General features: G+C 39.5%; 1 protein-coding gene across 2 annotated transcripts in view; it reads right to left on the minus strand.

The window, feature by feature from the left end:
• The window catches only part of RNF141 (ring finger protein 141), a 45,071-nt gene extending 21,293 nt beyond the window's left edge, over nucleotides 1-23,778 (minus strand). Inside the window, exons 1-3 of one of the 2 annotated variants that reach the window (XM_029209209.1) lie at nucleotides 23,690-23,778; nucleotides 5,783-5,976; nucleotides 2,766-2,874 (exon numbers count right to left, since the gene is read on the minus strand). In XM_029209209.1, coding sequence (XP_029065042.1) covers nucleotides 2,766-2,874; nucleotides 5,783-5,925 — 252 coding nt within the window. In that variant the 5' untranslated portion in view covers nucleotides 5,926-5,976; nucleotides 23,690-23,778. Of the gene's footprint in view, nucleotides 1-2,765; nucleotides 2,875-5,782; nucleotides 5,977-17,659; nucleotides 17,703-23,689 lie in introns of those variants that run through there. The other variant, XM_029209210.1, reaches the window with a different exon arrangement.
• Between the last annotated feature and the right edge of the window lie 857 nt (nucleotides 23,779-24,635).

Consider the following 24,635-nt stretch of genomic DNA (forward strand, 5'->3'; position numbering starts at 1 on the left):
GGGAGAGCGAAGCTGGGGCCAAAAGAGAGTAGCATCAACATATATACACTACTGAACATAAAATAGTTGGCTGGTGGGAAGCAGCGGCATAGCACAGAGAGATCGGCTCGGTGCTTTGTGATGACCTATGGGGGTGGGATGGGGAGGATGGGAGGGAGGCTCAAGAGGAAGGGGATATGGGGACATGTGTATGCATATGGCTGATTTGCTTTGTTGTGCAACAGAAACTAACAGTATTGTGAAGCAATTATACTCCAATAAAGATCTATTAAAAAAATAAATAAATAAATTGGAATTAGGAGAAGAGTCTGAAGGCGTGGAGATTAATCACAGAATTTAAAGTAATCTGGATGAGAAGAAAGAGGGGCCTGAGCATTAGTTATAGTCTCCTTGAGAGTGTGAACTTTGCGTTACAAGTAAACTCAAGTGAAACCTAGTAGAGGTAAAGCTGAAAAGATCAGCTGGATGGTTACTGTGGAAGAGACAGCAAGAAAAGGAGAAAGAATGCACAGTTCTCAGAAATGACCTTTGTCACTAGAGTTCTTATAAATTCACCCATGTGTCCTCTGAAGCTGACTTTCAAATAGTCCTGAAAGATTATGTGCAGTGTAAACTCAAAGATGATGGGAGTACTGTATGGGATTTACTTAGTCTATTTGAATGGTTTTACATGTTTTAAGCACAGTTCTTCATTTCTTCTTTACCTCATTCCTTTGCAAATTCAAAAGTTGCAGATTCCCAAAGTTCTTTTGGGAGTATGCATATTTATAACACTGTAAAAAACCGCTTATGAACTTAATATAAGTATAATATAAACCCCAAAACAAACAGAAAATGGAAAAATATGTGTTTGGTATACAGTTTTTTAAAAAATAAATTTATTTATTTATTTGTTTTTTATTTTTGGCTGTGTTGGGTCTTTGTTGCTGCGTGCGGGCCTTCTCTAGTTGCAGTGAGCAGGGGCTACTCTTCGTTATGGTGCGTGGGCTTCTCCTTGTGGTGGCTTCTCTTATTGTGGAGCACGGGCTCTAGGCGTGTGGGCTTCAGTAGTTGTGGTGTATGGGCTGTAGAGCACAGGCTCAGTAGTTGTGGTGCACGGGCTTAGCTACTCTGCGGCATGTGGGATCTTTCTGGACCAGGGCTTGAACCCATGTCCCCTGCACTGGCAGGGGGTTCTTAACCACTGCGCCACCAGGGAAGCCCTGGTATACAGTTTTTTGAGCCCAGTAATCTAAGTATAAATAACAAAATGTGATCTTGGATCAAGCTGTATTTCAGTGTGTATTCTGTTACTATGATTTGTGACATATTATACACTATATAAAGTTACACTGCTACCCACACCACACTAGTATCACATTAACTACCTCTGTCATGAATAATGCAAAAAATTTTTGAATGATGGTTCTCTGGCAGCTGTTAAGTGCTTTTTAACATTTGAACTTAAAAAAAATCAATAAGCAAATGTTCAGTGTTGATAGACCCAGCTGAGTGGTATTAAACTATACTATATATTTTCTCTAAATCAACTGTAAACTTTAACAGGCGCCATTCAACTTCAGGCACTTAGCCAAGTCTGGAATTAAGATCTCTCTGTCTTTGTTCCTCTAATCCTTTTTAAAGTTCTTTTATTACTTAAATAATTAGACCTTCAAATTCGATCAACTAAACACAATCAATCCTACTCCACTTATAGCATAGTAGTGGCAATCAACCCACTGGGGAAATGTGACATATTATTTGGGTAACATCCAGGGTCCATGATACAAAAGAAAAAAATCTCCTTACCCAGGAGTTCTTCATGGATTGATCAGGAGTTGAAATAAAGGCATTCATGAATGCCCAACTTATTGTTTATATGCATATGGGTGATTTTATTGTGTTTTAGAGCAAGGGTTGGGATAGGAGGAAGCTTAATAAAATTCATGCCTTCAATTTCACCAAAAGTTCTATGGCCTCAAAAAGGTTAAGAACCACATATTCTAATCTACCCATTAGTGAATGAGGCTTCCTAATACTCTATGACAGCTGCCATCATATTTTTTAGCACAGTTGATATACTCTATTATCTAAAATTTAAAGATGAACTAAGAGACACTTAATTTTTAAGAAGTCATCTTAGAGCTAAGTAGGGTGTTACTTTAGGATTCCACAGTCAGTTAAATTCCAAAAAGAGAGGTACAAGATAAGGATGAACGTTTACTACCACTTTCCTTGATTATAAAAACCTCTTCTGGGGCTTCCCTGGTGGTGCAATGGTTAAGAATCCGCCTGCCAATGCAGGGGACACAGGTTCAATACCTGGTCTGGGAAGATCCCACATGCCATGAAGCAACTAAGCCTGTATGCCACAACTACTGAGCCCGCATGCTGCAACTGCTGAAGCCTGAGTGCCTAGAGCCGATGCTCCACAGGAGAGGCCACCACAGTTAGAAGCCCTTGCACTGCAACAAAGAGTGGCCCCTGCTTGCCGCAACTAGAGAAAGCCTGCATGCAGCTACGAAGACCCAACACAGCCAAAAATAAATAAATTAAATTAAAAAATAAATCTCTGCTATATGGCAATTATACAACCAGTGAAATTCAAACAGTTAACCTGGAAGGCAAAAATAGTATCAAAGCTGTTTTATATGGTTTTACAAATAAATGTTAATAACAACCAAATTATAAACATTTATTTCCACTGTATTATATTATACTATTAAATGTGGTTCTAACCACCAAAATAGTTTAAGCTCAGAGTTGGAAATCTCTATCACTCTCACCTTGGTACAGACTACTCGTACAACCACTTTCCAAAAGGCAGAGGAATCAGACCCAGGTTGTACCTCAAAGAGAAGATGTTTTTCCTGGCCAGAAGCCACTTTAGCAGTTCTGAAAAGAGGTAAACACATTCATTAATTTTATGAAAAGTCATGTAAAATAATGGAGCTACGAAACCAGATTCAAGAAAGTTTAAGACAGAGGAGGAAATGTGAAGAAAACACAGAAAGACAAATAACAATAATGGTGATTGTAATAATTAGATTTTTAAAATACAGGGATAGAGAATGTTTTGACTATAAACATACAATTTAATTTTCAAGGTGGAAAGCATAGTGGAATGATATTTATAAATCTATTTTTTTCATATCTATATCTCAATGGTCTTTAAATTTCTAACAAAGACAGCTAGGAAAAACATGTGCAAGGAATCAGGTACTTAAAGAAAAAATTTAGCTGGTTTCATTTATCCATATTTTGACTAGTGCCTCAGATGTATATAAAGTGTGAAAAAATCTTGATCTTGGTTGAGTCCTTCCTTAAGCAACAACACTTATATACCTCTTTGAAGACAATTTTTACAGATAATTTGAAACTGGATGAAGCAAATGATTTTGAGACGCTTATGTAACTTTACTGTCCTCCCCAGCAGAGTAATTCTGATTTAGAAAGCAACAGGATACTAACATAAAAAATATAACACTTTTTAGGATAACTCAATATCGTGCATCAATGCCAATTTAAATCAGTTCAAAGACATAAGTATTGCAGCTCCCTTTTATCATTACTCACATTTCTCTCTGAGCACCAGTGGGGATATCACAGTCAGAACTAAGAAACTTACAGCTAAATAAATTGAGGCCATTGAAAATTAAGTAACTAGCCCTAGGTAACAAAGTCTGCCAGTGAAAGTAGTACTGCCAGTTCCCAGTTCTGTTTTCTAGCTATCAAGCCATGCGTCTTTTGCGTAGGTTTAACTTTAAAGTTCTCAGACAGCACTGAACTTGTGAAATTCCAACTCTGACCCAGGGGAATTGGTTTTAAGAAGCAAATCCAGTCAGAAACGTTCTGTGCTAATAAATAAAAGGGAGATACTCTTTTACCATCACCTCTATATTACACAGTAAGCTTAGCTTGAGGATGTTTTCATAGGACACATTTTATCCAGTATCTTTAGGCCAAAAAACAAAATTTCATATAATAGACTAGGGTTTTTTGTATGTAAGTTCTAAGACTCTAAAGGGATGGCAAATGTCATTGATTACTCTTCAAAAAAGTTGACACAATAAACATAAAAATTCCACTCTTATGATACTATTAAATTCTCAATCGAATTTTATTCCTTAAGAATACAGTCTCAGAAGTAATGCCTCAAATGCTACCATTTGGATGATCTTTAAAAAAAAAAGAACAAAGTAAAATGCTGGAGTTTTAAAAACCATGACTACATTTTTATTATAAAAGATCAGACAATACACAAATATACACAGTAAAAGGTAAAATCTCCCTTCTCTGCTCCCCTTTTCCATCACCTCCCCAGAGAGCTGTGTATATCTTTCCAGTTCATTTTCTACGCATTTATATATATATATCTACACAGGATCCATCCATATATCCATACAGGGCTTCTTTTTGGATTGTCTGTTTTTAATGAGTGAAATCCAGTGTTCTTAAAAGAAATGATCTTCTAAGATAACTTTTAAGAGTTAAGAATGCTTTATTCTTCATGACTGGCTAATAACAGGACACTCCAGCCATGTCCATAAAAAGACTGCATTTCCTTCTCTTTATCTAATGTGTTCGAAATGGCCAAGTATAATATGTCTCTTATCCAATATAGTTATTGCAAAGCTTAAGAAGTACATTCATGTATTTTACCCTAAACTATTAATAGTGACTATAATATAAATTCATATATACTAAGTGGTTCCAAACTGCTTGGTGATTTTGTTTGGCCTTTTTGGGGTTTAACGAGAGGTAATATGGGATAGTGGAAAGATCTTCAGACTTGGGGAAAGCTGGATCTGCCATCGATACCTAGGTAATCTCTTTAGGCCTCAGTTAAAATGTCAGACTGTCAGCAGGGTGCCTTGCACGTACTATGGGCTCAGTGAACGTTAGCTAAGTTGAATAGACTAAAGAAAGAACCTTTAAGATCTCATTTAAAAGGCAATGCCAATAAGTTATAACTATACCCCCAGGGAGACAGAAGATACATATATAAAGAGAGTCGGATATGGGTGCTGCTAGAGGAAGACTTAATAGAAAGAAGTGATATCTGCTCTCCTGTCACCAAGGGAGAACACACAAACAAAAATGGAATATTTTAAAAGTATAACAATCTGGGGTCATTCAGGGACAGAGCTCAGTATATTTTAATAGCTTCTATACAGATCAGTATAAAATTGATTTAATAAAGAATAATTCACAAAGAGAAGGCTGTTCTATTGGATGTGCTAAGGAGGCAGAGAAGTTTATACTTCATCTTAGAAATCTATTCAAGAGTTAAGTAGAGATGTAAACATGATAGCTAATTAGAAAATATTTATAAACAAAATATCTTATTCTTCAGTGATGACAAATGAATTATTACCGTATATATATATTTCTCTGGCAAAATAATGGTTCAATGAACAAACACTGAAGATTTATTTATTAACTAGACGAACTGGTTGATATTCAGAAACCTGAAGTGCCCTTTGACTATCCTAGGCGCCTTTCTCTAGATGACTAACTGGTATATTCTCTTCTGTTATGCACCTCCTTCAGTGCTTTCAAACAAGGGTCAATTTACATGCCTGTGGTCAAAATTCAGTTTTAAGATCCTTCTGTTCTTTTAGTCCTATGACATATTTTTAGATAGCTACATAGAAAGTCTTATAGTACTCAATAAATATTTGCTAACTGCTGCTGAAAACATTCTCTTCCCAACCAATATGTGTGGTTATCTCTCAGACAGTCATAACACTGGGGCAATATGTCAGGGGGAGAAAATAAAATGAAAAAGAGCAAGTCTTACACATCATTAAGTTCTGCTACTCTTCCAAGAAATTCTTCATAAGTTAAGGAGCCACTTTCTCGAACCAATGTGACATGTTTTGCTACTTTTTCTGGTAACTTGTTAAGAACCAGCTGCGTCTGATCCGAAATTTGCTGTCCCATGATGAAATGATGTCTTATGAAATCCAAAAAGAGTGTTGCTTCACATCGTTTCTGTCAAATATACATAAAAGTTACTTTTACATGTAATATACAAATGGCAACATACCCATCCCTTCAAGAAAATAAAGCAAAACAGGAATACTTTTAAGTGAGATCTCAACAGACTTACATGAGTCTAAGGTGGAATTTATTTAAACAACTATATTTTAAAGTAAAGATTTACAGTTCTGTTTTTTAAAGATCATACAGGTAAATGAGAATACAGGATTCATTTATCTTACTGGGAGGGTGAATTCCTATAATTTTGCCAAGTTAAAAACCATTACACACACACACAGAGGCATTTAAGTGATTGTATTTAATAGGAAGTTTGTTTACCTCATATGATTTTCCTAAGAACATTTCCTGACTGCTTACCATGTCAGGCTCCAAACTAAGGGTTTTCATATATTATCTCATTTATTTCTTACAATAACCCTAAGAGGTAGGCATTATTATATTCCTAGTTGACAGATAAGGAAATAGAGTTGAGTGACTTATCTAAAGTTAAACAGCTAGGGACTCCCCTGGTGGCGCAGTGGTTAAGAATCCACCTGCCAGTGCAGGAGACACGGGTTCGATCCCTGGTCCAGGAAGATCCCACATGCCAAGGAGCAACTAAACCTGTACGCCACAACTACTGAGCCTGCATGCCACAACTACTGAGTCCATGCACCGCAACTACTGAAGCTTGCGCACTCTAGGGGCCGGGGACTGCAACTACTGAAGTCTGCACGCCTAGAGCCCATACTGTGCAACAAGAGAAGCCACTGCGATGAGAAGCCCGCACACCATGACGAAGAGTAACCTCTGCTCGCCACAACTAGAGAAAGCCCACGCGCAGCAACGAAGACCCAACGCAGCCCCCCAAAAAACGTTAAACAGTTGGTAGCACTTCCCTGGTGGCGCAGTGGTTAAGAATCCGCTTGCCAATGCAGGGAGCCCTGGTCTGGGAAGATCCCACATGCTGCGGAGCAACTAAGCCTGTGTGCCACAACTACTGAGCCTGTGCTCTAGAGCTGGCAAGCCACAACTACTGAGACCTGCGTGCCACAACTACTGAAGTCCGTGCACCTAGAGCCCGTGCTCTGCAACAAGAGAAGCCACCGCAATGAGAAGCCTGTGCACCGCAACAAAGAGTAGCCCCTGCTCGCTGCAACTAGAAGGAAAGCCCGCGCACAGCAATGAAGACCCAACACAGCCAAAACTAAATAATAAATTTATATGAAAAACAAACAGTTGGTAAATGGTTGAAGTGAAATTTGAACTCATGTTTTTTAGATTCTAGTGCTTATATTCTTTAACGCTATGATATACTGTGATGTATAATCATGATATAGATCAGCTAAAAAATTTATTGTAGAATTAATTTATAAAGGTACAACTTAATTTTAATTGTAAAATATATGTAAATTAAACAGACTTTTTAGCTAATTCAACTATGTTACATTTTCTGCTTAGAAAAAAAAGTGCTTTTGCTTTTTAACTCCTCTAGGTATTTATTTATTTATTTATTTTGCGGTACGCGGGCCTCTCACTGTTGTGGCCTCTCCCATTGCGGAGCACAGTTTCCGGACACGCAGGCTCAGTGGCCATGGCTCACGGGCCTAGCCGCTCCGCAGCATGTGGGATCTTCCCGGACCAGGGCACGAACCCGTGTCCCCTGCATCGGCAGGTGGACACTCAACCACTGCGCCACCAGGGAAGCCCGGTATTTATTGTTTAATTAATTATTTTTGGCTGCATTGGGTCTTTGTTGCTGCATGCAGGCTGTCTCTAGTTGCGGCAAGCGGGGGCTACTCTTCGTTGCAGTGCATGGGTTTCTCATTGTGGTGGCTTCTCTTGTTGTGGAGCACGGGTTCTAGGCACGCGGGCTTCAGCAGTCGTGGCACGCAGGCTCAGTAGTTGTGGCTCATGAGCTCTAGAGCACAGGTTCAAGAGCTGTGGCACACGGGCTTAGGTGCTCCAGGGCATGTGGGATCTTCCCAGGCGAGGGCTTGAACCCATGTCCCCCGCACTAGCAGGCGGATTCTTAACCAAGGTGCCACCAGGGAAGTCCCTCCTCTAGGTATTTTTAATTTCGAATTTATATAACTTGTTTTCTAAATATGAAGGTGATATTTTAGTTAAAAGGCTGGATCACTACTTTAATAATCTACTATCAATGTAGATCAATAAGTTACTGAGTTGACTTAAAATTTAATCACAAAACATTTATTTAATAATCACTCTAAAGTCTTGAAGGATATAATTCTATGTATTGTGGCTAGAGAAGAGTTGGATGTGTTTATTCTAGACAGTTTTTTCTCCTTTGGTAAATAATGATTTATCAAAATATTAAGCACGGAGATATGGTTAAAATAGAAAATAAGATAAATTTTTAGTATTTATGTATCCTGATATATTCTACAGCTGAATAAGGAAATCCCAATTCAATACGAATACCACTACTAATAATAGTAAAATCAACTAATATTCGTTCACCACTTCTACTGTGTAACACAATCTTCTAAGTACTTTATATGTATTCATGAATTTAGTCATTTAAATCCTCATGATAACCATTTCACAGATGAAGAAACAAGATAGCTAAGGAAACAAGCACAGAGAGGTTAAATTAATAAAGCCACAAAGCTAATATTAGACTTTAAAAAAAATAAAGTTAGAAAAAGAAAAAAGCATTAAAATTAAAAAGAATCTGATCCTCCCCCCTCCTACAAGAAATTTCATTTTATTTACACGTCAAAGACTATCATTTTACTTCACCTGAATTAACACTCATATCATATAAAGCAGGTGAAACAGTAACAATTTATAGTAAAAATTTTGTCAGGAAACCTGCTTTATCATTTAATCAAAAAAATGAAAAGTTATAACTCTAAAATATAAAATATACAACTTTAAAATATAAAATCAGTTATAATAAGAGTTCTCAGTAACCATAAATATGCAAATTTTGCTTTGTATTCAAATTTAATGTGTTATATTTGAGGTTTATTCTTTTAGTCACATTAAATATAGGAAAAGTACAACTGTTCTAAAGAGAAAAACTCAACAATTACTGTTTTGAATCTGAGCCTACTTGGCAATGATAAATATGAATTACAGAGATAAATGAAAGGAAGTTGTTGAGGAAGATCCAGGCCACTAAGAAAACATCTCTGAAGGCAAAATTATATACTTTAAATATAGCCAAATGGATTCACAGCAATCGTATTCAAAAAGAAACAAAGATTTTAGCTTAGAGGAGGTCTCTAGAGTACTCAACATTAGTAATTTCTGGATTTCATAGTCTAATAAAGTCTCAAAGCACCATGGTGTTGCACATTTATTTCTATTCTAAGTAAGGATAGTTTCCAAAAATAAATGAAAAAATCCCTAAAACTTAACAAAAATTTAAAGAATAACTTATAACCTAGGAAATAGAAGGATATAATACTAGAATAAAAGTCCTTCCCAAGAAGGCAGTAATTTCACACTGACATATACTACATACAGTAACACTATGGTCCTTATTTTTCTTGTTCTAATCCAGATGTGTGAAAAAATCATCAGGAGCCAAAGGCTGTACACTGGTGTTAGGGAGCCACTGTTACATGGCCTTTTAAAAAATTAAATTCAACAAGCACCATATGCCTGGCACTGTGCTGTGTTCTGGGGATACAACAGTGAGTGTAGGAAACAGGGCTCTTGCCACCATGGAGCATCTGATTCAGTGGGGAAGAGACAACAATCACACCAATAAATACATAATTTCAAAATAATAAGTGCTAAGCCAAACAAGTATAGGGTACTGAAAGCCTATAAAAGGGGGACTTGACCTAGTCTTGTGACAGGGAAGAAGTCCTTGGGCAAACATTTGATTTGCTATCGGTCAGAGTTCGCCAGAGAAGAGAGGGATAGAGGCATGGCAAGGGGAGGACATTCCAGGCAGAGGTTATAGAAAGCGCCTAAACAGGAAGGAGTATGGTGACTTTGAGGTTAAAAAAAAAAAAAAAGCCAGAGTGACTAAAGCCCAGGCAGAAGGAGAGGGAGATTGGCACCAAGAGATGGGATGTTTACCATTTTTGTTTATGACACAAAGACAAGACTGCATGCCTGCCCAATCTGTGGATGACTGAAACTGGAATGAATGAATAATGTCCACAGAATACCAGAATCAAGACTGAAAATGGATACTGATTTTCTGAAATAGAATAAATTTTTATGTCAAATATGACTAAAAGTTAAATCCTGAATATGTTTTGAAAGGCACATAAAGCACATAGGTAAGTTATGTTTAAAAGCAAATAAAATATAAAAGCTCTGAGGGTTCCAGTCAAAATAAGTAAACAGTAAATAGCGATAAGAAAGATGCTAAAATAATCCTAAACTCTTGCTAGAAGCAGATGTCCAGAGCAAGAGCCTAGTTCCACTGTGCTCTGTAATGGTTCCAACACACCAGAGTTCTCTAATCAGCTCTAAGCAGTGACACTTTTAAAGGGCACTAATCATTTGAATATATTTGGGAAAGCATGCAAGATGTTATGGATCTAGAAGAGGAAACAAAGCAATTTATTCTAGATAATCATAGTTCAGTAACAACATGGAGCATGGTGATAGGTTTGTTCAAACACCTGAAGAGCTTTCATGTAGAAGAGGAAGTAATATTTACTTTATATAATTACAGAGACCAGAATGGCCAGTATAAATTAGGCTGATTTCAGGTCAATATAAGAATTTCCTATCATCCATAATTATCCAGAAGGGTTAAGGGCTGTCTTGCAAAGCATGTGAGCTTGCATTCACTGGAAAGGTGGAGGTGTTTAAGCAAAAATAAGAAGTTCATCTAATTAGTGTTTTAGAGAAAATTTTTGCTTTAATGAGAAGTGGAGAAGGCAACCTCTAACCTAATATTTCGCTCCCAAAGTGAAACTTAAATTCCCTCTAGCATTCCTGTACTGATTTAATAAAAATGCAATAAAATATTCTAATCAACGAAAACTTTAAATTATACCTACAATTCTTAACAAAGAAAAATTAAACTTTTGAAATATATGGTCTTAAGATTTCATGTAAAATATTAATGATAATTTAATCAATATGCCCACCAAACAGATATTAAAGAGATTTAGTTGTTTGTTTATTGAGTTACAAAATGGACCCTTTTAAGAGGTAAAATTGTAATTATATGCAGATGACATGATAATATATATAGAAAACCCTAAAGACTCCACACAAAAACTACTAGTACTGGTAAATAAATTCAACAAGGTATCAGGATACAAGATTAACACACAGAAATCTGTTGCATTTCTTTACACTAACAATGAAATACCAGAAAGGGAAAGTAAAAAAAAAAATCTCTTTTAAAATTGCACCCCCTCCCCCCCCCGAAAAAATACTTAGGAATAAACCCAACCAAGGAGGTGAAAAACTTATATGCTGAGAACTATAAAGCACTGATAAAGGAAACTGATTCAAATAAATGTAAACATATTCTATGTTCTTGGATTGGAAGAATTAATATTGTTAAAACGACCATACTACCCAAAGCAATCTACAGATTTAATGCAATCCCTATCAAATTACCCATGACATTTTTCACAGAACTAAAACAAATAATCCTAAAATTTATATGGAGCCATAAAAGACCCAGAATTGCCAAAGCAATTCTGAGGAGAAAGAACAAAGATGGAGGCATAACCCTCCCAGACTCAGACAAAACTACAAAGCAACAGTAATCAAAACAGTGTGGTATTGGCACAAAAACAGACATATGGATCAATGGAACAGAATAGAGAGCCTAGAAATAAATCCACACACCTACAGTAAATTAAACTTTGAAAAAGGAGGCAAGAACATACAACGGAGAAAAGATAGTCTCTTCAGTAAGTGGTGGTGGGAAAGCAGGACAGCCACATGTAAATCAATGAAGTTAGAACACTCCCTCACACCATATACAAAAATAAACTCAAGATGGCTTAAAGACTTAAATATAAGACATGACACCATAAAACTCCTAGAAGAGACCATAGGCAAAACATTCTCTGGCATAAACTGTAGTAATGTTTTCTTAGGTCAGTCTCCCAAGGCAATAGAAATAAAACCAAAAATAAACAAATGGGACCTAATCAAAATTATAAGCTTTTGCAAGGCAAAGGAAACCATAAACAAAACAAAAAGACAACCTACGGACTGGGAGAAAATATTTGCAAACGATGCAACTGACAAGGGCTTAATTTCCAAAATACACAAACAACTCATACAACTCAATAATAATAATTTTAAAAAACCCAATCAAAAAATGGTCAGAAGACCTAAATAGACACTTCTCCAAAGAAGACATACAAATGGCCACTAGGCACATGAAAAAATGCTCAGCATCACTAATTATTAGAGAAATGCAAATCAAAACTACATGAGGGAGAGGAATCAAGATGGTGGATGAGTAAGACGTGGAGTTCACCTCTTCCTACAAATACGTCGAAAACACATCTACAAGTGGAACGACTTGCACAAAACATCTACCAAACACTGGCTGAAGACCTCAGACTTCCTAAAGGGCAAGAAAACCTCCATGTAACCAGGAAGGATAAAAGAAAAAGAAAAGAGAGAGAAAAGAATTGGGATGGGACCTACACCCTAGGGAGGGAGCTGTGAAGGAGGTAAGGTTCCCGCACCCTGGGAAGTCCCCTCACTGGCAGGGAGATCAGCCTGGATGGAAAGGGAGCTTTGGAGCCTTGAGCAGAGTGCAGAAACCGGACTGTGGAAGGCAAAATGGAGAGTGACCTGAACAGACGTTGGTACCGTCACCTTGTACTCCCCAGGCTGAGACGCTTGTCCACTGGTGTGGGCGGAGGCTGGGTGCTGAAGCTCAGGTTTCGGAGGTCAGACCCAGGGAAAGGACCAGGGTTGGCTGTGTGGAGACAGCCTGAAGAGGCTAGAGTGTGGCAACTGAGGTTGTGCTCAGAGGAAGCCTGGGCCAACCAGAGAGGCAAGGCGCCACTGCTGGGGGGTGTGCAAGGAGAGGGGTGGGACCACTATAGGAGCTTCCTTCCCTGCACGCATGGTCTCAGGCAACAGGACACCACCTACACAAGCTCTGGGGGCAGGTGTGAGCTTCCACTGCCACTGTCATTATGGGCTCCAGAGGTGGGCACAGGTAGCCGCCACCACTAAGAGACCTGCGAGCAGGATCCAGTTGCTGTCCCTGCTGTCCTGGGAGGGCGAGGGCTGGCGCTGCAAGACCCATGAATGGGCGCCAAGTGTTGCCCCCACTGTCCCGGGGGGGCGTGGACCATTGCTACTGTTGGGAAACCTGTGAGCAGGCGGCAATAGCTACCCCCATCATCTGGGGAGTGTGCACAGGCAGCGAGCAGGTGTCAAGCACTGCCCCTGCTGTCCAGGGAGTGTCGTGGGATACACGGGAGGAAAAGTCAATTGCTGTCCCCGCTGTATCAGGTGTGCGCATGGCCTGCTGCACCTACACACCTCATATCAAAGGAATTACAGCTAACACACACTGAGGAAAGAGGCGGCAAGCATCCAAACCAAAAGCAACCTCTCGATTCCCGACAAGATGGCAGAGTAGAAGGACTTGAGCTCACCTCCTCACGTGAAAACACCCAAATCACAACTAACTGCTGAACAACCATGGACAAAAAAGACTGAAACCTACAAAAAAAGATATTTTACATCCAAAGACAAAGAAAAGCCACAACTAGGTGGTATGAGGGGCACTTCTGCAATATAATCAAATCCCATACCAGTCAGATGGGTGACCCACAAACTGGGAAATAATTGTATTACAGAGATTCTCCCACAGGAGTGAGAGTTCTGGGCCCCATGTCAGGCTCCCCAGCCTGAGGGTCTGGAATTGGAGCCCCCAGAGCATTTGGCTTAGAAGGCCAGTGGGCCTTGAGTGTAGGAGCTCCACAGGACTGAGGGAAACAGAGACTCCACTCTTGAGGGCACACACAAGATTTCATGTGTACTGGGACCCAGCACAAAGAAGTGACTTCATAGGAGCGTGAGCTAGACCTACCTGTGGGTTTGGAGGGTCTCCTGTGGAGGCAGGGGTTGTATGTGGCTCACTGTGGGGGTAAGGTCACTGGTGGCAGAAGCCCCAGGGAATACTGATAATCGTGAGCTCTCCTGGAGGCCCCCATTTTGGCACAAAGACCTAGCCCTACAAAACAGCCTACAGGCTCCAGTGCTGGACGCCTCAGGCTAAACAACCAGCGAGACAGGAACACAGCCCCACCCACCAGCAGACAGGCTGCCTAAAGCTGTACTGAGGTCACAGCCACCCCTAAACACACCTCTTGACATGGCCCTGTCCACCAGAGGGACAAGACCCAGCTCCACCCACCAGTGGGCAGGCACCAGTCCCTCCCACCAGGAAGCCTGAACAAGTCTCAGGACCAACCTCACACACCAGGGGCCAGACACCAGAAGCAAGAGGAGCTATGATCCTGCAGCCTGTGGAAAGGAGTCCATCCACACAGAAAGTTTCACAAAATGAGAAGACAGAGAAATATGCTCCAGACAAAGGAACAAGATGAAAACCCAAAAGAATAACTAAGTGAAGTGGAGATAGACAATCTACCTGAAAAATAATTTAGAGTAATGATAGTAAAGATGATCCAAGATCTGAGAAAAAGAATGGAGGCACTGATCGAGAAGATACAAGAAATGTTTAACAAAGAGCTAGAAGATTTAAAGAACAAACAAACAGAGATGAACAATACAATAACTGAAATGAAAAACACACTAGAAGGAATCAACAGCAGAATAAATGAGGCAGAAGAACAAAGAAGTAAGCTGGAAGACAGTCGTGGAAATCACTGCTGCAGAACAGAATAAAGAAAAACCAATGAAAAGAAATGAGGACAGTCTCAGAGACCTCTGGGACAACATTAAACGCACCAACATTCGCATTTTAGGGGTCCCAGAAGGAGAAGAGAGACAGAAAGAGCCTGAGAAAATATTTGAAGAGATTATAGCTGGAAACTTCCCTAAAATGAGAAGGAAAACACTCACTCAAGTCCAGGAAGTGCAGAAAGTCCCATATAAGATAAACCCAAGGAGGAACACACCAAGACATATATTAATCAAACTGACAAAATTAAAGACAAAGAAGAAATATTAAAAGCAACAAGGGAAAAGCAACAAATAACATACAAGGGAATCCCCATAAGGTTATCAGTTGATTTTTCAGCGGAAACTCTGCAGGCCAGAAGGGAGTGGCATGATATATTTAAAATGATGAAAAGGAAAAACCTAAAACCAAGAATAGTCTACCCAGCAAGCTCCTCATTCAGATTTGATGGAGAAATCAAAAGCTTTACAGAGAAGCAAAACCTAAGCGAATTCAGCACCACCAAACCAGCTTTACAACAATCCTAAAGGAGCTTCTCTAGGCAGAAAAGGCCACAACTAGAAACAAGAAAATTACAAATGGGAAAGCTCACTGGTAAAGGCAAATATAAAGTAAAGGTAGGAAATCATCCACACACAAATATGATATCAAAGCCAGCAACTGTGAGAAGAGGAGAGTACAAATGCAGGATATTGGAAATGCATTAGAAATTAAGAGACCAGAAACTTAAACAATCATATATATATAGACTGCTATATCAAAACCTCACGGGAACTGCAAACCAAAAATCTACAGTAGATACATACACAAAAAAGAGAAAGCTATCCAGACACAACACTAAAGATAGTTACCAAATCACAAGACAAGAGAACAAAAGAGAAGGAAGAAAAAAGACCTACAAAAACAAATCCAAAACAATTAACAAAATGGCATTAAGAACATACATATCAATAATTACCCTAAATGTAAATGGATTAAATACACCAACCAAAAGACATAGACTGGCTGCATGGATACTAAAACAAGACCCGTATGTATGCTGTCTATAAGAGACCCATTTCAGATCTAGGGACGCATACAGACTGAAAGTGAGGGAATTGGAAAAAGGTATCCTATGCAAATGGAAATCAAAGGAAAGCTGGAGTAGCAATACTCATATCAGACAAAATAGACTTTAAAATAAAGACTGTTACAAGAGACAAAGAAGGACATTATATAGTGATCAAGGGATCAATCCAAGAAGATATAACAATCGTAAATATATATGCACCCAACATAGGAGCACCTCAATATATAAGGCAAATGCCAAGAACCATAAAAGGAGAAACTGACAGTAACACAATAATAGTGGGGGACTTTAACAAACCACTTTCATCGATGGACAGGTGATCCAGACAGAAAATCAATAAGGAAACACAGGCCTTAAATGACACATTGGATCAGATGGACTTAATTTATATTTATATAATATATATAAATATATATTTCCATCCAAAAGCAGCATAAATATATATAAATATATACTTCCATCTGAAAGCAGCAGAATACAATTTCTTCTCAAGTGCACATGAAACATTCTCCAGGATAGATCACCTCTTGGGCCACACATCAAGCCTCAGCAAATTTAAGAAAACTGAAATCATATCAAGCATCTTTTCTGACCACAACACTATGAGGTTGGAAATCAATTACAGGAAAAAACACAAATATGTGGAGGCTAAACAATATGTTCCTAAACGACCAGTGGATCACTGAAGAAATCGAAGAGGAAATCAAAAAAATACCTAGAGACAATTGCAACGAAAGACAAAGATCCAAAACCTATGGGACACAGCAAAAGCAGTTCTAAGAGGGACGTTTATAGGAATATAATCTTACCTCAGAAAACAAGAAAAATCTCAAATAAACAACCTAACCTTACACTTAAAGCAACCAGAGAAAGAAGAACAAACAAAACCCAAAGTTAGTAGAAGGAAAGAAATCATAAAGATCAGAGCAGAAATAAATGAAATAGATGAAGAAAACAGAAAAAAATCAATGAGCCTAAAAGCTGGTTCTTTGAAAGGATAAACAAAATTGATAATCCTTTAGCCAGGCTCATCAAGAAAAAAAGGGAGAGGGTTTAAAACAATAAAATTAGAAATGAAATAGAAGTTACAACTGACACCACAGAAATACAAAGGATCATAAGAGACTATTACAAACAACTACATGCCAATAAAATGGACAACCTAGAAGAAATGGACAAATTCTTAGAAAGGTACAACCTTCTAAGACTGAACCAGAAAGAAACAGAAAATATGAACAAACCACTCACAAGTACTGAAAATGAAACAGTAATTTAAAAACTTCCAATGAAGAAAAGTCCAGGACCAGATGGCTTCACAGGCAAATTCTATTAAACATTTAGAGAAGAGTTAACACCTATCCTCCTGAAACTCTTCCTAAAAATTGCAGAGGAAGGAACATTCCCAAGTTCATTCTAAGAGGCCACAATCATCCTGATACCAAAATCAGACAAAGATACCACAAAAAAAGAAAATTACAGGCCAATATCATTGATGAACATAGTCACAAAAATCCTCAACAAAATACTAGCAATTCGAATACAACAATACATTAAAAGGATAATACACCATTATCAAGTGGGATTTATCCCAGGGATGCAAGGATTCTTCAATATCCACAAATCAGTCAGTGATACACCACACTAACAAACTGAAGAATAAAACCCATATGATCGTCTCAATAGATGCAGAAAAAACTTCTGACAAAATTCAACACCCATTTATGATAAAAACTCTCCAGCAAGTGGGCATAGAGGGAACTTACCTCAACATAATAAAGGCCATATATGACAAACCCACAGCTAACATCTTTCTCAATGGTGAAAGGCCGAAAGCATTCCCTCTAAGATCAGGAACAAGACAAGGATGTCCACTGTCACCACTTTCATTCAACGTAGTTTTGGAAGTCCTAGCCATGGCAATCAGAGAAGAAAAAGAAATAAAAGGAATCCAAATTAGAAAAGAAGAAGTAAAACTGTCACTGTTTGAAGATGACAAGATACTATACATAGAAAAATCCTACAGATGCTACTAGAAAACTACTAGAGCTCATCAATGAATTTGGTAAAGTTTCAGGATACAAAATTAATACACAGAAATCTCTTGCATTCCTATGCACTAACAGCAAAAGATCAGAAAGAGAAACTAAGGGAACAATTCCATTTACCATTGCATCAAAAAGAATAAAATACGTAGGAATAAACCTACCTAAGGAGGCAAAAGACCTGTACTCTGAAAACTATAAGATGCTCATGAAAGGAACCGAAGATGACACAGATGGAAAGATATACCATGTTCTTGGATTGGAAGAATCAATAGTGTCAAAATGACTATACTACCAAAGGCAATCTATAGAGTCAATGCAATTCCTATCAAATTACCAATGGCATTTTTCACAAAACTAGAACAAAAAAATTTTTTAATTTGTATGGGAACACAAAGACTCCGAATAGTGAAAACAATCTTGAGAAAGAAAAACGGAGTTGGAGGAATCAGGCTCCCTGACTTCAGACTAAACTACAAAGCTACAGTAATCAACACAGTATGGTACTGGTGCAAAAACAGAAATATAGATCAATGGAACAGGATAGAAAACCCAGAGATAAACCCATGCACCTATGGTCAATTAATCTACAACAAAGGAGGCAAGAATATACAATGGAGAAAAGACAGTCTCTTCAATAAATGGTGCTGGGAAAACTGGACAGCTACATGTAAAAGAATGAAATTAGAACATTCTCTAACACCATGCACAAAAATAAACTCAAAATGGATTAAAGACCTAAATGTAAGGCCAGACACTATAAAACTCGTAGAGGAAAACATAGGCAAAACACTCTTTGATGTAAATCACAGCAAGATCTTTTTTGATCCACCTCCTAGAGTAATGAAAAGAAAAACAAAAATAAATAAACGGGACCTAATTAAACTTAAAAGGTTTTGCACAACAAAGGAAACCATAAAAGCAAAAAGACAACCCACAGAATGGGAGAAAATATTTGCAAAGGAAGCAACTGACAAGGGATTAATCTCCAAAATATACAAACAGTTCATGTAGCTCTATTTCAAAAAACAAACAACCCAATCAAAAAATGTGCAGACCTGGGCTCCCCTGGTGGCGCAGTGGTTGAGAGTCTGCCTGCTGATGCAGGGGACATGGGTTCGTGCCCTGGTCCGGGAAGATCCTACATGCTGCGGAGCGGCTAGGCCCATGAGCCATGGCCACTGAGCCTGCGTGTCCGGAGCCTCTGCTCTGCAACGGGAGAGGCCCACGTACCGCAAAAAAAAAAAAAAATGTTTAGACCTAAACAGACATTTCTCCAAAGAAGACATACAGATGGCCAAACAAGCACAAGAAAAGATGCTCAACATCACTAATTATTAGAAAAATGCAAATCAAACCTACACCTCACACCGGTCAGAATGGCCATCATCAAAAAATCTACAAACAATAAATGCAGGAGAGGGTGTGGAGAAAAGGAAACCCTCCTACACTCTTGGTGGGAATGTAAATTGGTACAGTCACTATGGAGAACAAAATAAAGGTTCCTTAAAAAACTAAAAATAGAGCTACCATATGATCCAACAATCCCACTCCTGGGCATATATGCAGAGAAAACCATAATTTGAAAACATACATGCACCCCAATATCCATTGCAGTGCTATTTACAATAGCCAGGACATGGAAGCAACCTAAATCTCCATCAATGGATGAATGGATAAAGAAAATGTGGTACATATATACAATGGAATATTACTCAGCCATAAAAAGAACGAAATATAATGCCATTTGCTGCAACATGGATGGACCTAGATTTTGTCATACTGACTGAATTAAGTCAGACAGAGAAAGACAAATATCATATGATATCACTGATATGTGAAATCTAAAAAAATGGTACAAATGAACTTATTTACAAAATAGAAATAGAGTCACAGATGTAGGAAACAAACTTATGGTTACCAAGGGGAAAAGGGGGAGAGGGATAAATTGGGAGATTGGGATTGACATATACACACTACTATATATAAAATAGTTAATATTGGCCTACTGTACAGCACAGGGAACACTACTCAGTACACTGTAATGGCCTGTATGGGAAAAGAATCTAAGAAAGAGTGGATATATGTATATGTATAACTGATTCACTTTGCTGTACACCTGAAATTGAAGTAATCAAGTAAGTCAGACAGAGAAAAACAAACACCATATGCATCACTAATACATGGAATCTAAAAAAATAAACTAGTGAATATAACAAAAAAGAAATAGACTCACAGATATAACAGAGATCAAATTGGTGGTTACCAGTGGGGAGGGGGAAAAGGGCAGGGGCAAGATAGGGATAGGGGATTAAGATATACAAACTATTGCGTATAAAATAGGTAAGCTATGAGGATATATTGTACAACAAAGGGAATATAGCCAATATTTTATAATAACTATAAATGGAGTACAACCTTTAAAAATTATAAGTCACTATGTTGTACACCTGAAACATATAATATTGAACATCAATTATACCTCAATAAACAGTACCTCCCCCGCACAAAAAAAAGCAAATGGTCCCTTTTGTTTCTGCATTGTTTTGAACTGGTGTCCTAACTTTGAATAAAATTTATAATTTGAGGCAGCATATTAACTTGTTATCTTATAATTCCACTTGGTATCAGGTATCTGGGAAACCTGATTATTAACTCCTCAGATTAAAAGGGAACACTATCTAGAGACTACTGAAAGAGCATGGAAAACTGGTCCTCGGGCTTCCCTGGTGGCGCAGTGGTTGAGAGTCTGCCTGCCAATGCAGGGGACACGGGTTCGTGCCCCGGTCCGGGAAGATCCCACATGCCGCGGAGTGGCTGGGCCCGTGAGCCATGGCCGCTGACCCTGCACGTCCAGAGCCTGTACTCCGCAATGGGAGAGGCCACAACAGTGAGAGGCCCACATACCGCAAAAAAAAAAAGGAAAATTGGTTCTCAACCTGGTTCAGTGGAGAGGGCCCAGGATTTACAATTCATTTTGAATACCATAAAATGATAAATGTCAACGTCCATCATGGGCATAAAAATATGACTCTGTGATCTACATGCAATAAAACCACAATCAAGGGTGCATGCATGTTCATGAAACAATCTGCTGAGGCCACCCTCTTGTCACCTGCCACAGGTTTTTCAATGTTCCTCTTTGGTGACTAGGCACGTTCTTCTATCACAGCACATATCATCAGTTAGGTCACTTGACCATCCCCCTCTATGAGCTTCTTGAGGGTAGTAGCTGTGTTCTCTCTTCTGGCATATACATAAGCACACAATAAATGTTTATGAATGGATACAGTAAATATTGCTGACAGTTTCTGGTTTTTTATTATTAACTTAGTATTCTTTTGAGTTTTGTTAACTTGTTCAGTCATCTACTAGTTGCAGAGAAGCTGAAGTTAAAAAAAATACATGGAAGAAAAAATATAAAATTGTAAAAATGTATCATTAATGTTTATGTAAATTGAGAAATTTTCATTATTTGGTATAAGCAAAATACTTCCCTCTAGAAGATGAAACAGTAGTATTGAACAGGAACTTAATTTGCAAACCACTGGCATAGAATTCAGCAAAAGATAAATCTCTGGTCAAGACTTCTCAAAGAACTGGCAGCTCTCATACTATTGTGCCCCTATAATTTAGTCCTTTCAAGCAGGATAACAATGTGCTTTCAAAAAAACATTTGAAGGATTTTCTAAATAAAGAATAATTGTTATTTTGAAACTCTTAAGAATATCAAGGATTCCAAAAATGCCATATTCCCTAGTGGGTGGTAACATAACACTTGATCACTGCTTTTTCTAACAAAATGAATTGCTGTAGTTCAAATATTCTTTGTAAAGCTATAAAAATCACATCATGGGTAACTGGAAAAAAAAAACCTTCATGAAAATTTAAACCATATCCATTCATAAAAGGATTAAAGCAAAGATGAAAAGCCTGGAAGTACAAGATGACTAGCTCACAAATACTGCAGTATTTAGAAAACCTCTCTGAGACCTCCATGAAATCTTGTATCAACTTCTTTAGTTACAGAAGAGATATTTATAGTTGAAATAATCATCAACTATTTTCACTGTTAACTCCATTTTAGCATCAGTGAAAAAAACTAAGTACTAAAAACTAGGTCCCTATTTTATTACTCATTGTTTACTCAAACTCTAGATCTGTAAACAGATTATCAGCTGTCCTGCAAGACAAGAAAGTAACAGCAGTTATTACAGACCATAGTGAAACTATCAGACTAGTCAGAGCCACTGTAGAGTCTAGAATGTCTGTTCCGGGGTCAAAGACCTTAATCAGACAAAAATTTTATGCAAAGAAAAACTACAAAAGGATAGTACTTGGAGACTGAAAACATGGGTTTCTGATATCACCAGGGTGTTTACTAAATACATTTCATATGTGGAAAATGCACTAACTAGACTTGTAAGAATTTTCTCTGGACATTCTCTGCCTTTGGGGGAAGAGAAAGGGAAAGGAAGTGTGCCAAGTGCTTAAATGTGAACTTAGAAGGATCAGACAACACACATCAAATATAAAACTCACTTCTATCAAATGACAAAGAACACATTTTGGAAACACACAAGCATATCCTGGAGGGAAATATTTAGAAACTGCAGCCAGGCAGCATCAGAGGAAAGGAGAAATATTCATACTATTTTTGAGTTCTTAATTCAGAAAGCATCACTTCTTAGAGGGCTTTCCAATATAGAGGCGACTAATTTAGGATCGTTGGTCCGGGGCACCTCATGTGCCAGATGAAATTCAGAACGGATGGAGCTCATTTTATAGCAGGAAGAATGGGCGCGCGGGGAGGGGGGGAGGTGGAAAAGAATCACTTCATGCATAAGATCTAAGAGTTATAAGCCATAGGAAGTGTCACGGCCGCTTTAGAAATACGCCAGAGATGAGAACTGCATCACCTGGCACGGTGAAATAGGACAGGGTCAGAACACGGACGTACACTGCAATTTTCAAGGGGCTGGGGATAAATTTGAACAATAATAGTAAACTCACATTCTGTAACACGATAAAAATAACAAAGAAATCATTTCAAAAGCGACACAGAAAGTTTCCTTTCCAAGAATGAATACTACAATTAGTAGCCAGAAAACTTCTGGTCTCTGCCGGGTCTCACGGTGGCTGGTTCGACAAGGCCAGGCCTTTGGCAAGGGGAGCTGCCTAAGCTAATTTAGAACGGGAGGACGGGTTAAGTGGACGGACTTGGCCATTTCTGAGCCATCACCCAGGCAAGGGTTTCTAACTGGGGTGTCCAGGGCGGGGCGCGCGCACAGGTTTCTAGCCTCACTCGCGCGTTAACTCAACACACCCACCACCCTTCCGCCACCACCCCGCCTCAAGTGCACCTGCACTCGGAACCAACAGCTACGTCTGCTGGCCGACTGACTGCGCTGGCGGCAACATTCAAAAGAGGATCCGCGCTCGAGGAGGAAAAGCTGTCTCCTGATCCCCCTGAACCACTCCCCCCCGCCCCGCCCAAAACGGGACAAGCCACTTCCACGCTCTGTCACTGGAAACCACTGGCTTAGAGACAGTATGACCACGGAAGGGCCTCCCAAGCCAGCTCCACACCCTAAGCCGAGGCCTAGAGACGGCGGCGGCGGCGGGTCGGGGCTTGTCTCCCCACGAAAGCCCGGCGCGGCAGTCGAGACCTGGCCCGCGTTTCTCCTCCCTGTCCGAGGGCTGTGGGGCAGCGCAGGGGAAGCGGCCACAGACCAGCGCTACGGAGCTCACCCCAGGTTCAAGGCATCGCGCTTCCGGCAGCAGCAGCGAACCCTCAGCCAGCCTCTCAGACCCGCAGGCGGCGGCGGCGGCGGCGTCTCCGGCCGTTACCCTGTCGCACCTCAGTGACGTACAAGGCGTGCACCACCCCCCCCCCCCCGCCCCAGCGCGTTGCTTAGAAACGGTGCCCAACCTTCCTCCCCAGAACTTCCGCTAGCTAGCTCAGCTTCTCCTGAGGACCTGCGAGGCCCCGGACCCGGAGGCCGTCCGATAGGGAAGTGTGGCGGCGGAGGCCTAGGAGGAGGCCGTGCCCTAGGGGCGGCGGAAGAGGCCTCGCCTGGCAGGCTCCTCGAGGCTAAGGCTCCGTGGGGCCTCAGTGGGTGCGGCCTGGCGGGTGCTGGCTCTCCTGGCCCCATCCCCTGAGCGAGAACCGAGAGGGTGGCAAAGGCACTGCGAGCCCCGGTTTGGTCAAGGGTTGGATTCCAAGCCACTACTTATTAGGCCTCCAACCTCCCACTGGTTATAGCTACACAAAGAGCATCTCATTTCTTTATCATGAAAGGGGCCCATTATGCTCACCTAGCTAGATTAAGAAGCATAAAAGAGAATATATAGGAAGTAACCAGCACAGAGTCCAAAATGGTAAGCCCTAGTAAATGGCAACTATTATTATTATGAACACATGTTGGCGAGATCATGGCTTTTCAGAACGTCCGTAGTGGATAATTGCTGTATATTAAGCATCTGTTGTGTGCCAAATACTATACTAGGCACTTTATAGGCATTGCTCTTGTTTAAATAGTTCGCTTAAAGTTGCACAGCCAATAAACAGCAGAGCAAGGGTTTAGACCCAGGTATGCCTCTCACTATCGCCTTTATGCTTAGCAGCTAAATTAAACTACTTCTTATGCTTGTACATGTTGCCACACTCATCCTTCCCCAGTCACTTGTAGATTTA

This window comes from Monodon monoceros, unplaced genomic scaffold (genome assembly GCF_005190385.1).
Source record: "Monodon monoceros isolate NGI ecotype Baffin Bay Population unplaced genomic scaffold, NGI_Narwhal_1 Super_Scaffold_7, whole genome shotgun sequence".
Classification (NCBI taxonomy): Eukaryota; Metazoa; Chordata; class Mammalia; order Artiodactyla; family Monodontidae; genus Monodon; species Monodon monoceros.